This window comes from Anarhichas minor, unplaced genomic scaffold, assembly GCF_050575085.1.
Source record: "Anarhichas minor isolate MPS153535 unplaced genomic scaffold, ASM5057508v1 ptg000035l, whole genome shotgun sequence".
Lineage (NCBI taxonomy): Eukaryota > Metazoa > Chordata > Actinopteri > Perciformes > Anarhichadidae > Anarhichas > Anarhichas minor.
This window is the reverse complement of record NW_027466481.1, coordinates 658,561-673,665: the sequence shown is the minus strand read 5'-3', so window position 1 is coordinate 673,665 and position 15,105 is coordinate 658,561. Positions and strand designations below refer to the sequence as shown.

At 37.5% G+C, this 15,105-nt stretch overlaps 2 protein-coding genes across 5 annotated transcripts; both read left to right on the top strand.

Annotated features, from left to right (window-relative positions):
- The first annotated feature begins 1,060 nt into the window (after positions 1-1,060).
- Positions 1,061-6,448, top strand: LOC142965749 (uncharacterized). Of its 2 annotated transcripts, none has more exons than XM_076106828.1 (7): positions 1,061-1,202; positions 2,461-2,648; positions 3,040-3,159; positions 3,914-3,970; positions 4,967-5,185; positions 5,552-5,674; positions 5,855-6,448. In XM_076106828.1, exons 2-7 carry the CDS (start codon positions 2,472-2,474, stop codon positions 5,915-5,917), a joined length of 759 nt encoding a protein of 252 aa, XP_075962943.1. In that variant the 5' UTR covers positions 1,061-1,202; positions 2,461-2,471; the 3' UTR covers positions 5,918-6,448. The 2 variants fall into 2 exon arrangements, with proteins under 2 accessions (XP_075962943.1, XP_075962942.1); XM_076106827.1 differs by having other exon boundaries at positions 5,852-6,448.
- Positions 6,449-8,032: 1,584 nt separating this feature from the next.
- Positions 8,033-11,973, top strand: LOC142965718 (high affinity immunoglobulin epsilon receptor subunit beta-like). 3 transcript variants are annotated; one of them, XM_076106787.1, is made up of 7 exons: positions 8,033-8,097; positions 9,245-9,424; positions 9,537-9,647; positions 9,896-9,952; positions 10,480-10,644; positions 11,269-11,385; positions 11,617-11,973. In XM_076106787.1, the coding sequence occupies exons 2-7, from the start codon at positions 9,254-9,256 to the stop codon at positions 11,683-11,685; spliced, it is 690 nt and encodes a 229-aa protein (XP_075962902.1). In that variant the 5' UTR covers positions 8,033-8,097; positions 9,245-9,253; the 3' UTR covers positions 11,686-11,973. The 3 variants fall into 3 exon arrangements, with proteins under 3 accessions (XP_075962902.1, XP_075962900.1, XP_075962901.1); XM_076106785.1 differs by having other exon boundaries at positions 11,614-11,973; XM_076106786.1 differs by lacking the exon at positions 8,033-8,097 and having other exon boundaries at positions 8,130-9,424; positions 11,614-11,973.
- The last annotated feature ends 3,132 nt before the right edge of the window (positions 11,974-15,105 follow it).

Below are 15,105 nucleotides of genomic sequence, written 5' to 3'. Positions count from 1 at the left end.
ATGTTTGTGGTCTTTCTCCAACAAAGACTGCAATATTTCTAAAATCTTAATGTACCCGCATTAGTGTAAGCTTCATTGTGTGTGACTACGTGTTTGTGTGCTTCTCTTTTCAGAGCATTCTCTACAAACTTCCCCTGCTGAAGAAGCTCTATTTTATGATATCATGAGTTAAAGTCCTATAAAAGTCAAACAAACAAAACATAATAACGGTTTTGTGTTATGACTTCTTCAATTATGAGATGTTTATGTGCCTTTGTGTTTATCTTATAATAATGTTGCCTTCAAGAGGTACTTGTAAATACAAGTTATGATGCTGTAACTGTAAACTGCTTTGAGTGTATATCATTATCCCTGTTCTTTAAAAAAAACACAATATTTGTTTATGTGTTATTGTACAAATGGAATAGTATTTTCAATCAATCTTTATCAGATTTACATAATAATCAAATATCAAGATGTGTCTCACAAATTCTGTGTAAAATGGACTTCTGATTGTTATTCTGTAGATTTTAACTTCATCTGTAAATATTCATGTATTTATTTGATTGTGTGTTTAATAACTTCAGACACCACTTATGTCCAGAATGACACTTAAAATGTGTCATGTCACATTAGTAGACCTACAGATATCCGTTTAAATAAAAAAATAAAAAAAGATTCCAGATGTTTGATACAAAATCTTCAAATTTTACTGTTTTTAGCCACATAATATAAACCAATTAATTCAAATAAAAGGGATTTCTCCACTTGGATTATTTTTCTGGCAGTACCAGAAACTCTTGGAAACTGCATTTAGAGAAAATGATCAACAAAATATATAGCTGAACAGTTAAATGAACAAATAATAAAAACAATAGGGCAGGGTTGTGTTGGGCTTTTGGACTTCTAAACTTCTGGCTCCGGCTCTGCATGTCACTGCTGTATTCTCTTGTTTTTAGGTTGTAAAAGTAGCTTTTTATCAACAACAAGTACATGTATCTTTCTGTTCAGCTGAATGTTCATTAAAGGGTTAAGCTTGTTTACAGTTCCTAGAGGGAGGTACTTCTGGTAACAGGTTGGCTCTCTTCCGCATCTGTCTAGGCTCCTTCCTCTCCTTCCTTCTTCCAAACAATAACTGCGCAACAACCGTACTTTCAGCCACACTTTGTCAGGTGGAGTGCAATAGTTTTAGGTTTTTCTTCCACGCTAACAGACATAAACAGGTAACAGGTCTTTTTTGTCATGTTTGATTCAGTTTGTAAAGGAACAGAATTCAATTTTAGCCAGTCCTTATTATGGCCCTGTACTGCTACCTAAGTGAATCCATACAATTAAGACATTCAGAAGTCATCAAACGTGTTAATGGGTGAATATTTCAAGTTCGAACTCCCCAGAGAATAGCTCAACTTCTTGGCAACTTATCAGCGGAGAAAACGTGTCAGGCGGGTATTAAGCAATACAAATGACGACTTCATGAAATGGAGTACAGGAGATTTGTGTTTGTCAATGGAACTCGGGCAAAATCCAAGATGGCACGTAACGTCTTCAGGGCTCAGTGCCGCCAATGGAGGCTGGAAGCTATATTACTACAGTACATGTTAAAAATAATAGTCACAATTTAAACAGTAGAGCTTGTTAAATCCTGATTTTCCAGTTCTTAGTAAGGGTCAAGCTCTAAAAATGCTGAATCGTGCAATTTCCTAAAATGCATCTTGATGGCATATTTCATGAGATCCATCTTGTCTGGAATGCCATGTCCCCCAGTTTATAACAAAGTTTTTTTGTTACAGTCTCTAAATCTTTAGTCTAATCTGAGATAACCCTGATGGGTTACATCTCTTCAGACTTTAGACAGCTTCCGATGAGGTTATTAGACGTTATAGGCCTACCACAGGTCCATTACCTTCAATAACAGACACACCTCTTAATATAAGTCTGCAAAGCATAAAGTGTGATGCTGCTGGAAGAGATCGTGGATTAGAACAAAGGCTACTCATCAGATTGCACTACAAAAGCCCATTAAATTACTATAACATTTAGTAATTCATTAATTATAGTAGTTTTTTGTATAAATTCGTACATCCACCCCTAGTCTATCAACACAAATTACGTTTTTGTAAGTTACATGAGGACATGTTTTATACAATATGTTACTATAGTAGTCACATCATTTATAATTTACTGTTTAATGCACTATAGTGGAAAAGGTGTTATATATATATATATATATATAGTTTAATAGCCCCAGTTGCAACAGTTAAGGATTTGGAAATTTGGCAGGGAGCTTACCAGAAAATCACTCCCAGATTCCTGACCAATGCGGCCGTGGAAACAGTGAATAGAGAACACACCAGCACACATACTTTAACCACAAGATTCAGCAAATATTTAGTTTAAATGTTAAGGAATCTGCATAATCAACCATGACCTGATACAGCAAATTCAAAGTGTCTATACTTTCTTGTCTCTTTCGTTCTACAGAAGCCGGCGGGATGTCTGTGATCATGACCAAGGCTGAGGGGGTCACTGTGTTCACTATGAACTCTGACCCACAAAGTGTTCTTCCTCCACTGTGCCAAATCCTCAAAGGCCTTTGCTACAGCCCTGTGTGCTGCTCTCTGTCTCAGAACCTGAGGAGGGTCCAGAGACATTCCCAGTCACTACTGGGGGTGAGTTACGACCTTAACTATGTCTTAAGTTGCTCTGTGGACTTCTTCTTTTTGTTTGCTACATTGCTTTTTTTTAAATGTACTACTTTTTCTTTCCCCACTCAATTCTGATTTCAACTTTAAGTAAACAATTTGTTTTGGTGAAATAATCCAAAAGCTGCACGTTTTTGTCGTGATCACATTTTTAAGAGTTTTTGTCGGTGAGGTTCTGTTTATATACCTGCATTTAGAAAACAACACCATGAAACTATGAGAGAAGGTGGTCCAATAACAGTAACAGTCTGTTCTGCACCTCACGGTTGCTCTCCAATGAACCAAAACAGTGTCACCTGGTAACTGCAGTCATACTGTACAGGTGTTGGTCGTTCATGCTGCGTTTCCTCCTCCGCAGGCTCTGCACATTATGGTTGGGTTGCTCAACATCGGCCTTGGAGTGATCCTTGCTTGCAGTGGCGGTGGCTCTTGGCGGCAGATGGATTCAACCGGGTTTCCTTTCTGGATCGGAGGATTGGTAAGCAACATAATGTTGTACTTGGTCGTTTGTGTCCTAACAAAATTTCTACAGAGTTTTCCTTAAAAAAATGTTCATCTGTACTCCCAAGTCTCTCCCAAAGTTATAGTGGTGACATAGACAACTTTAATTGGGTTGTTCAGTTGATGCCAAGGAGATCCACTGAAGAGCTTTTCCAGATCAGAATCAGAAACAATGTTATGCTAAGTAGGTTTAAACATACAAGGATTTTGTTTTGGTGCATAACAGTATGCACAGTGTAGTAATCAAGAGGGTGTAAATGTGCTGCAGTCTGCATTATATTGACCAGGGTTTGGGCAAAAGTTGACAATAAGTAAAAAGTACCAAAAAAAGTGCATGTAGGGAGATCACCAGAGATTCCCGGGGCCAATCCTAAGGATCGGTATCAGATTCAAACCAAGCATATTTTAATTGTACTATGTTTTGACTATTTTACAGAATTCTGCCTGAACCCAAGTAGGGCTGGGCAACATATAAATATTATATGGATGTCGTGATATGAGACTAGATATCGTAATAAGGCATAAATGTTGTCTTTTCCTGGTTTTACAGGCTACAATACAGTAAAGTGATGCCATTTTCTGAACTTACCAGACTGTTCTTGTTCGTCTAGTTTCTCTCTTGCTGCTCAAAATGCTGTTCACTCAGTCAAAGATAGAAAGGACACATATGGATTTTAGTATTTTTTGTGGAGGAGTGAATGTTTACCGTTTTTTTTGTCTTTTCTCTCTAGATTATGTTGTTCGGCATCGTTGGCATTTTGTCTGAGAAGTGCCCCAGTCCGTGTCTGGTGAGTAGTTCATCCTTAAAAGTACTTTTTCATTTCATTGTCATCAACTAGTCTTATTTTATTTCACGACAAATACAATGGAGGAGAATTCTTGACATGGAATATCTAACGTTTCTCTGCCGGAAGACCTGGAAGTGGAATTTGCCCTCCGGTTTTGGGAGTGGGTCTTTGCCCCAAGCGAGGGAGATCTCGGAGTCTTGTTCACAAATGAGGTTAAAATGAAGCGTGAGATGGACAGCTGGTTCGGTGCAGCGTCAGCAGTGATGCAGGCGTTGTACCGAACCGTTGTGATGAAGAGGGAGCTGAGCTGAACGGCAAAGCTCTTGATTGACCAGTCCATCTACATTCTAACCCTCAACTATGGTCATGAGAATGAGATCACTGTTACAAGCAGCCGAGATGAGCTTCCTTTGTAGGGTGGCTGAGCCTTAGAGGTAGGACGAGGAGCTTTAGACACCCAGAGGGAGCTCGGAGTAGAGACGCGGCTCCTTTGGGTCAAAAAGGGGCCAACTGAATCCATCTGATCCGAATGCCTCCTAGACGCCTCCCTTTAGAGGTTTTCCGGGTACATCCAACTGGTAAGAGGCTCCGGGGTAGACCCAGAACACGCTGGAGGTATTATGTATCTCATCCGGCCTGGGAACACCTCAGGGTCCACCAGGAAGAGCTGGAAAACATTGCTAGGAAGAGGGACATCCAGAATGCTTAGCCTGCTGCCCCCGCGACCCGGCCCCGAATAAGGTGGAAAAGATAATGGATGTCACATAACCCTTAAGAATACACACACCCACATTGCCTCATATGTATACAGTATGTATTTCCATCGGAGAGGGTACAATATAGGTTCAGTGTCTTGCTCCATGGCACTTTAGCCGAGTAGCAGGTGATTCTCAAAATGAATACCAGCCACCCAGCTGTGGAGGATGAGATCATCTGTGGCTTTTTGAATTTCATGAGAATGAATTGCCTGGTGTGTTTTTGTGTCTCGTATTGTAGGTCATCGTCAATGTGATCCTGAATCTAGCAGGAGTGGCCTTCTCCATTACAGCCATCGTACTCTACAGCATCAATATAGGCTACATAAAGCTGTGGTGGATGTGTAGCAAATATAATAACTATTACAATTCAGACTACCGAGACACCACAGCTCAGACTGAATCTCCTGGGGAGAAGTACATGACGGAGAAATGCTTGGAGGGCAAGGAGCTGGCTCTGGTAAGTGTGGATAATGTCTCTTCAGAGTGGAAAATAGAGGGCTTTATTATTTTACGTTGTCATAAAAGTTACCATCAATGACCATTTACACACTTCTACCAAGTGTGAGAATGAGTTTATAACAGGCTTTAGGGAGAATAAACTAATGAATATGAACAAGTGATGAAGTAATTAATCCATCAACTAATCACCAATGATTATTTATTGAAGTAATTTATCAAATGAAAATGCCAAACATCAGCGGGTTTCAGCTTTTCTCTTTTTTTATGCGATTGTAAACTGTAAACATTTGAAGGAACTGGGTCATGTAAGAACAAATGCGTTTGAATATTTTGAAGTTAACTCTGTTTTCTTGTGTCCCACCAGATGCTTTTGAGAAGCGTGAATGCTCTGCTGATTGTCCTGTCGGCCCTGGAGCTCTGCCTCGTCATCAGCTCTGCCGTCTTGGGGATCAAGGCTCTGAGGAGGAGAGAGAAGGGAGAAAAGGAGGTAAAGTTTGCACAATCACATCTTAAACCAGGTTTTTTTTATCCAGGAAAGTTTGACTGAACACAAACACTCTTTTCTTTTCTTTTCTTTTTTTTGCAACATTCCTGTTCTTAGAAATTTAAGTATTTATGCAAATTTCTATTATCGGCTCTACTGATATTATTTTTCTCTTAATAGAAGATGGGTGACCCAGAACTCTACAATCCACTACTGGAGGAAGTCACCAGTTACCCCACAGCCTAGATACCACTCTCTGCTTTGTGCTGTCTGTTATCAGGTACTATAATCCTGTGCATTTATAACATGCTGTAACATTCATGATTTACACGACTTCAGCCTGTACGGTCTCTGCCAAACTTCTGGGTCTATTACTATAAGGGTTGCTTAATTCAAATGTTTTGCACTTCACTTTTAGAGTATTTTTTCTAATAACATGCACTAAATTGTATATGCTGCTTTCCATTTCATGCTCTGTTGATGTTTTAAAAATCTGTTTCCTTTGATTATGATTTCCTATCGAGTAATGTGCCTTACAGTCAGCTTGTTTGTAGGTGAAAGGGAGGTTCATGCACATGTGTGTGACGGACACACATTGATGGACTGATGGGGTTTTTGTTTGCTATTTTACAATATGAAGCCATGAAATAGAAGTGATAATTATAAAGTGTGGGCTGAAGGAGATTATATATTTTTGAAAAGGTAATTATATTCCCCCTTTTTGAAATTCTGTTTCTGTAATGAAAAGTGAAAGTTAAATAAAATGATTACACTCTGCTCAGCGGTGTCGATCCAACTGATGTGAATATCCACCCAAAGCGCTTACACTACATGTCATAATTCACCCATTCACACACTGATGGCAGGGCTACTTTTGAGGGAGCCACCTGCCCATCAGAATTAAACGTATTCACATTCATACACAAAAGCAGTTCAGGAGCAAGTTGGGGTTCTCTTCGATTGGAGGACAACCCGCTCCAGCTCTGAGCCACAGGCGCCTTGAGTAACACACTTCTCCGTTGCTGCTCTGCACCCAGAGATACATCGACGCCACTCGACAGGTGGGAAGACTAGAAAGGCGCTTTACAAATACAAGTCCATTTATTACCATTTACAGTCCAAAACGATAAAAGTGTTCTGGCAGCAACCGAGCAGCAACCACACTACTCAGTAGTGTGTTAGGGTTAGCGGTAGTTACGGCAAACTGTTTCCCCCCCACTGTGTCTGCTGGGGTTCAGCGATGCACTCAGCTGTGTTTTCACTTGCGGCCCCTACCAATGGGGGCCGGTTAAGAGCAGTGAGTGAGGAGTCAGCCGGCACTCAATGGCAGTATAAATAAGAGTAAATAAATAATTACTCTTAACCAGCTACAGTGAGCCAGATGATGCCAAATTAGTTGGTTTTAATTAAAAGTCTGAGAAAGATTCGGGGCCTTTTGGGTGTCAATTACGAGATGGAATTGTGGCATGGGTTAATTATAAAGATGACCTCATACTTAATATTTCAAAAGGGCTTTCTCGATATACAGTATATCTACCATCATATTAAACACACAGACGAAAAGCAAAGAAAAAAGTGTCTTCAATAGCAGCACCTGTGTTATATTTATTAAAGTGCAGCGTTGATTTCATTTAGTTTTTTTACAACTGATGAAGAAGAATCCAACCCTGACCCACCGCACAGCCTTTTGGTTGTTGTAGTCCTATAAGCCACCTAATGTTCACATTTCTGTGAGCATTACCCTCACATATCAGGGTACTTGTGTAATCTGACAGGGAATTTCCAGTTTGTCCTTTGTTAAATTGCACAATCACACCAGACCTGTTTTAACTTACTCATCCTGCTGAAAACATTTTTTAAAAGGCTGTTCTTAATACCGAATCTGTTACTCTGGAGTGCATCTGGATCCATTTTATACTAACTCAGTGAATTTAATTGTAAACCAAAATTTGTTTATTTGGTAATTTGGAGAAAATAAATTAGCAAAAAATATATTATTAAATATATTATTAATTAATATATAATATATATATATATATATATATATATATATATATATATATATATATATATATATATATATATATATATATATATATATGACATCTTTATATATAATATATATGGTAATATATTATATTACCATACAAAGGTATATACTGTATATAATACTGTATATGTGTGTATATATGTATTTATTTGTGTATGTGTGTATATGTATACATATATATATATATGTATATGTACATATAAAGTATACTTACCTTTATATATATATGACATCTTTATAATATATATGGTAATATGTTATATTACCATACAAAGGTAAGTATGCTTTTATTTTGAAGATCAACGAGCGACAGGAAGTACCAGTTTGTTATTCTGCTACGTAAACTACTGTCGCAGTTACTGCAGTCGCGAGCCAGGTGGGTTCTTTCACACAAAAACACATAATTCATAATAATTTGATCTTCATATTAACACAACCTGTTTACTGAGCTCTTAACTGGATTTTTTTTATGCTAATCATGTTTTTCGTTCTGCAAGAGAGAGAATAATTATGGAAAGAAATATGTCATTAACTTGATAGTCTATTTAATTAGATTTATTTAATTTTACCATTTTGAACACTTTTCATGTGTTTGTGTTGTTGGTTGATATTTTAAACCCCGATGCCTTATTTTTGTAAAAACTGTTACTACTCCTTTTTTACTTTTTATTATTCATCCTTTTTGTTTTGCTTTCGGAAAAACTAGGAAGTGCAGCACGAGTCTTATTTTCAACACAATGATCGATGTATAGCCCACTCGCTGTGCACCCTTTAAAACGCGTCAAATTATTTCAAATACGTGTTGGTTGATGTCACTGTAAATTATTTTCAGTGATCAAGTTTCACTGCTTTTCATTTACCGTAATCCCAACTCCTCAGGGGAGGGACTTCTGCATATGACTGAAAAAAACAAAAACGTTTTGCTTTAGCAACTGAAACAGCTTGACCATATCTAGAGTTTATTAATTATGAAGATAATTAGAAATGTTAAAGGAACAATAAAATGTATAATCCAAGGTTATAATTGATGATTCATCTGTTGATTATATTCTTGGTTAATAGATAAATTGTTTAACATTTTTCACTATTTTATAGACCAATAAAATGTTCACAGAACCCAGGCCCCAGGCCTGTACCCATCAGGCCCGTTCAGTAATCCATCCATGTTACTAAAAAGCCAACTACCATTCCCCTACTGACCTTCCCACCTTCTTTGAGGGGGGCACCTGGCCACTGCTTTGGCCCTGTCCCTGTTCATGGGGTACTTTATTGATTTAGTGACTTACTGTTTAATTTTGAGATTTCAAGATGGAAAGTTCTTCTCAGTTTCTAGTTAAAGTTTCCGTGATGTATGTTTTTATTACTTGAATTCTTCGATCTACCTCTTTGAATGTCCCTACGGTGGTTGTTTTGTGATGTATGTGTGAGTGAGCTGCCCTAACTCTGCCAATTCCCCCCAATGGGTTTAATAAGTACTCCATCTATCCAGCCGTCCATCCAAAAATCTCCATGTCATGTTACAGGTGTGAGAGATGTCCGTCACTGTTGTCAGAGACAAGGAAGTGACTGTGTTCACGGTGGTGACTGACAGTAAGAGCATGTTACCACCTCTGTGTCAAATCCTCAAGACTCTTTGCTGCAGTCCGATGTGGTCCTCAGGGTACAAGGTGCTGATGCAGAGCAATGCAATTTCAGCTCTTGGGGTGAGAGAAACTGTTCATTAATTAAAAGTGTATTCATGTGCAGTATTAAGTGGTGGTCTTAAGATGTTCAGGTATAAAACAAAGAGATTTAAATGTTCTGAATCTTTCACAGACTATACAGATCATGGTGGGTCTGTTCAACATCGGACTTGGACCAGGACGAACAAGCCTTCATCCTGAGGATTTTGCCCATTTGGGAGCTGCATACTGGCTGGGCGGCGTGGTGAAATATTATTTTTGCATTGGGAGAATATTTTACTTATTACTATTGAGTGCAAAAGCAGGGGGTTTGTTGATGTTTTTGTAATGCCGTATGAAACAGACACAATTACCAGAACTTTAAAATGCATTTAAATGATCCATCGGATGATTTTCTAAAAGGAAAACGACATTTACTGATTCTAAAGAATGTCTTTGAAGAATAACTCATGGAAATATCACTGGCTTCTTTTTCTTATGTCCTCTCTTCAGTTCATCGTAGCTGGGATCGTGTCTCTTCTTGCCAACCGGTTCCCCTCTCCTTGCTTGGTAAGTAAAGACTAAAGGCCCTTTCAGACATGCACCTCTTGTCCTGGCTCTCTTACTGAAGCGTTTGGTGCTGCTGGTCTGGCTGGGGGGTCGGAAGATGACGAGAGCAGTGATCATCTCAAGGTCAGCTGCAGAAGTTCTCTGCATTAGTTCATCTGCATGTGCAGATGAACTAATGCATTTACTCCTCGCTGTCAGGTTAAAACATTTAAAATAACGTTATAAAACAGCATTATTCTGACTATAAGTCTCTTCTTATATTTTCATTTTTTATTCTGTCGGATATTATGAAACAGGAAGCAGATCTTTGCTCATGAATAACATTTCAATTATGAAATTGAAGAATGTATTTGTTGCAATCATTACATTTTTAACTCCCTCTTGTGCACCCGGCGCCAAATAAATAAATGAATAAATAAATGTCCACTCCTGTCTGTATGAAACTAAGAATTTAAAGAAAAGAAGAAAAGAAAAGTGTAAAAACGGACACTGTGAAGTCAGAATAATGATGTATTCTTTCCTCTCAGGTGGGCTTTGCTGTGTTGGTGAACATAGTTGGATCTATCTTCGCCATTGTTGGCATTGTGCTGTATGTCACAGACATTAAAGATGTCTCTGCCGCCAGGTTTTGTGACGGGTTCAATGCTCATCGTTCTGGTGACAACTGCAAATATGTGCAATACTTTTTCCAGGTAAGCATACTTTTAAAGGATAAAGCTGTTTTTATGCTGTATTTTTGTTATTGTCAACACACCCTATGAAAAGGAAAATAACCAATAATGTTAGTTTAGTCCGTCTCTCAGCACTTTCCAACTTCTTTACTCTGTCTGTGGCTCTCAGCTCCAAGCTCAGTCGTTTCTACTGAAGTCATAAATCATTAAAAACTTCCTACATATACATAGTTTTTCTTTTTTTTTAAAGGCTCCGCAATGTAGTCTTTAGCAATTGTTACTCAGAGGAGTTAATAGAGCCTTTGTTGGGACTATTTTTAGCTGTTTAAAAAAAATATATATAATCTGTGGAAAAGAATGGAACTCAGAGGAATTTGAAGTCAATATTTATTGTTGTCCTTTAATGGGATTTATTGACAATGACAAAAATATTGAATTTTACAGCCTTTAATATCAAACTTGAAAACACAATCATACAGTATCGAGCATTCTGTGGAGTCTTGACCGTGTAATTCCAAACTGCAGGGATCTGTATGCATTGATTGTACCTGGTAAATCATTAACATTCACATTTAAAGTTTAGTTTAAAATATCTGCAAATCAAACTGAATTCCTTCTTTTTCTTTCTTTCTTGGCGTGTATCAGCGTTTGATGACAGCCATGGACATTACTATGATCATCCTGACTGTCCTCCAGCTGTGTGTCTGCGTCAACTTCACTGTTCTGGGCATCAAAGCTCTCTTCAACATGAGGAAGGAAGAGGTACGAACACACCCGAGCACAATCCAAGTCAATTACTGATCAATAGTACTAGTAGTACTATAGTAGCTGCAGGAAATCCAACATCAGCGTTAGTAATGGAAGTAGCAGGTGTACAGTATGTGGTTAGATCAGTGAGTGTAGTATACAACATGAGTAACACTATAAAGTTGACTTTCCTGAACTTTGTCATGTTGTCACTTTATGAAAGTTGACTTTGTTGTGTGTCAGCAGGGAGGCAGAGATGATGACATCTACCAGCCAGTGTTGAAGGAAGTCCTCATGACCAGTCCTGGTGCTTAACATCTATTAATCATGCATCCAAACACAAGATGATGATGTAGGAGTATGATAAGCAACACATCATTGTAATCATTCAATATATCGGCTTAAAAAATCAAAACTGCTTTTTTCTAATCACAAATACACTACAATTATATGCTGAAGAGAAAAGTCCGTCTGTAGTCTGGCACATTGTGAATGGTAATGTTAATGTTGTGGGTAATGTTTTAAAATATATACTGTTTTTAATAACTTCTGGATTAAGTTTTAAAGTAAACTTTCTTGAATAAATGTAAAAATGGTGACAAAGTTTTTGAGTTTTTCAAATTTCAAGAATGACATTCCATTCACTTCATCGGGGAGCCAGACATCTCAAACTAAATCATCAGCATAGATGCCAAAGCATTGGTTATGTGTATCCCCTATAATGTTTTCTGGGAAAGTAGTAACTTCTCCATATTCACCAAGGGTGTTACAGTAAACACAATCTGAAGTATACACAAAATAAAACACTAGATGGCACAGCAGAGACACTGCATTATAGGGACGGGATATGTTTTGGGGCAGACCGAAAAATCAGTCTGGAGGAATTTGTATCCCCCTGTAAATTTTGCTGAAGATGTTACAAATATGCCACAGGAAAATTTTCATATTGAAATGGCAATTAAATTCAGGTCCTTTCAGTCATTTGAATAACTTTTTTTTCAATTTTATACGAATGTAAAAATGGTGAAGACTGTCCAAAGAATTTGAAAGTGGATAAAGTTTGAATTTTCAAATGCGGACTGTAATGACATTGTTTGCCACTAGGTGGTGTCCATTCTCTTAAATACACACACACACTCTTGTACATTACCTGCTGTGGTGTTCCTTCAGTTGTGCATGTACACCTTTTCTTCTTTTGAGAAGGGAGCAAGCTCTACTTTATCCAATACTGATATTAGCTTCATTCATTTTGATGGTATAGGTTTTAATCACTGAAAAGGAATATTGAATGATGGTTCACTAAATGTTAAATATCAATGCAGTATTTGCGACAAATACTTTTTTTCTTAACATATATTCAGCATTCAAACTTTGGTCATAAGCTTGGGGTAAAATGAGAGGAATGTTGGAGGAGACAAAGCATGACACTTAATTAAAGACACATATTTTAATGTCAAAAAGTGTGGGAAAAACGAAAAGAATGCTGGATAATGGTGTCTGTCTTATCCTTACAAAAGAAAACAAAAACGGAATTATTTAAACTATTAGTTTGTTATGTCGGAGATAAGGATAGAGTGTGTCTGCAGATCAAGTGACGGTCTTGCATATGATCTTTCTTCAACCAGTTCTCATTTCTTAATTAAATTAATTCTATTACACTTATTTGTATTTCTCACCATTTTTCTTAGGCCATCAAACAACACTACCGAATCATTGCTTTGGGTTCCAGATTGAGCTTTAATCTGGTTTGAAATGCATTATTTCTGATGGAAAACTGATATTAATAAAGTTTTTCTGAACTCATTCAAAGCTTCACTGACAATGTAAGTCAATATGAGGTTTGATATGGCTTGTATTGCAATAGATAAAATCAGATACATTGATTATCTAACTACTACTATTATCTAATCTACTCTTTAATCGCCCCTAAATACATCCAACTAACAAACCAAGCGAGGTGATTTAATTTGATTTGATATTTAAAGATACAATCCCTGATTTTGTGAAGCGCTCGTACATTAAAAACTATGTGTAGTTTTAAAATATTGCAACTGAGTTGAGAGGAAATTGTGAATTCTGGGAAGCTATTGGGCAAAACCGGAGTTTTCTTGTTATAAACTTTAGACTCTCAAACACGTGGAGATGATGGAGGCACCTGTCCTATTTATGTGCGTCTATAGATTCTGTTCTCATTTAACTTACAGCAGGTGCCTCGAATGTACTTGTTGATTCATGTTGAATTCCTGTTGCACAATACTTACAAACACACAGAGCGGCTTAAGGCAGAGCCACAGGTATGTCTGTGTTTTTCATGTATTATCAATCCTGAATGATGAGGTGTAAGATGTCTGCGTAACCTGTGTTTAAAGGCACAGCTCTCGGGGCCAAAGTCAAAACACAGGATTGGAGGCCAATGCTTTCACAAATTAGCAGTAAAATATATACTGAGCACCCTTATTATTACCACTGAGTTACCCTTGAGCCCTTAAACCCCCACTTCCCTACTTAAAAGTGCATGTGAAGTTCATGTTTTCATACTTGGAATATTATATTTACATGTGAAATATCACACAGTATTTCACATATGAACTGTCCAAATACCTCACATGCATATATGTGAATTCATCGGTAAAGCTGTTTCACATTAGCTCATGCATGTCAAATTATCTTACATTTCACTTGTAAAATATCCGAAAATCACAAGCGCCAATATGATGTGAATTTATCACGTTTAAAATGTATAAAAACCAAATGCCTATGTGACTTTTTAACACGTGAAATGATGTTCAACGTGTGATAAACCTGTCATATGTCCTTCACATGCGATGCATTAATGTGTTTAAAAAATATATTTTTAAAGGTTTTCCTGTAAAAGAAAGCCTTGCTCTTAGTCACACTTATCTAGATACATAAAAAAAGGTTTTTAAATACTGATTAACTGACCAGAGTAACGTTGTTTTACTGTTGGCCACAGATATACTGCTCCGCAATTGGTGACTCTATTCTCGGCTGTAGTCACAGTGTCTTTTTTCTAAACTTTTGGTTTGCTGCGTAGTGGGAGAGAAACCAGTCAAGAGTTATTCTAAATACTGAAGAGGTGGAGATGATGACTGAAGGATTTGCATAGTTTGTGCTGGTGTCATTGTTTGTTATTATATTGCCAAACAGAAATTGGAGTCACTGCTCATACAATGTTTGAAAGAAAAGCGATCTGAACGAAACCTCAGGTTACATTTTGAAGACTAGACCAGACCTAACTGTGATATCCCTGTAAAGCTCCATAGTAGAGGGTTTTCTCTGACACAGTCAGAATGCAGTGCCACATAAGCTTGCTGGGTCATGCCCAGACGTTGGTATGTGAGGAGGGAGGACAGAGGATCACAGTAACAAGGGTGAGGAAGGGGTCCAAAATGTGCCGAGTGAAAACATGGTGTTTGAGGATGGAGATTATACGTCAAGAAGTTATATATATATATATATATATTTTATCCCGCAAATTCTATATGGCTCTCAGTTTACTTAATGCAGAAGTCATAATGTTTTCATTAAACTAGTGACACCAACTTTAAAACTGAATGAATCGATTTTGGCCACATGGGAGCAGCGCAGCGAACTGTAAATACAACTTTGACATATTATCAACCAAAAACCCAAACTGTTGATCAACTGGTAAAATACATTGAGTAGAGCAGCTTTAACAGAGCCAATTTTAAAAAATCAATGGAAAAATAAACT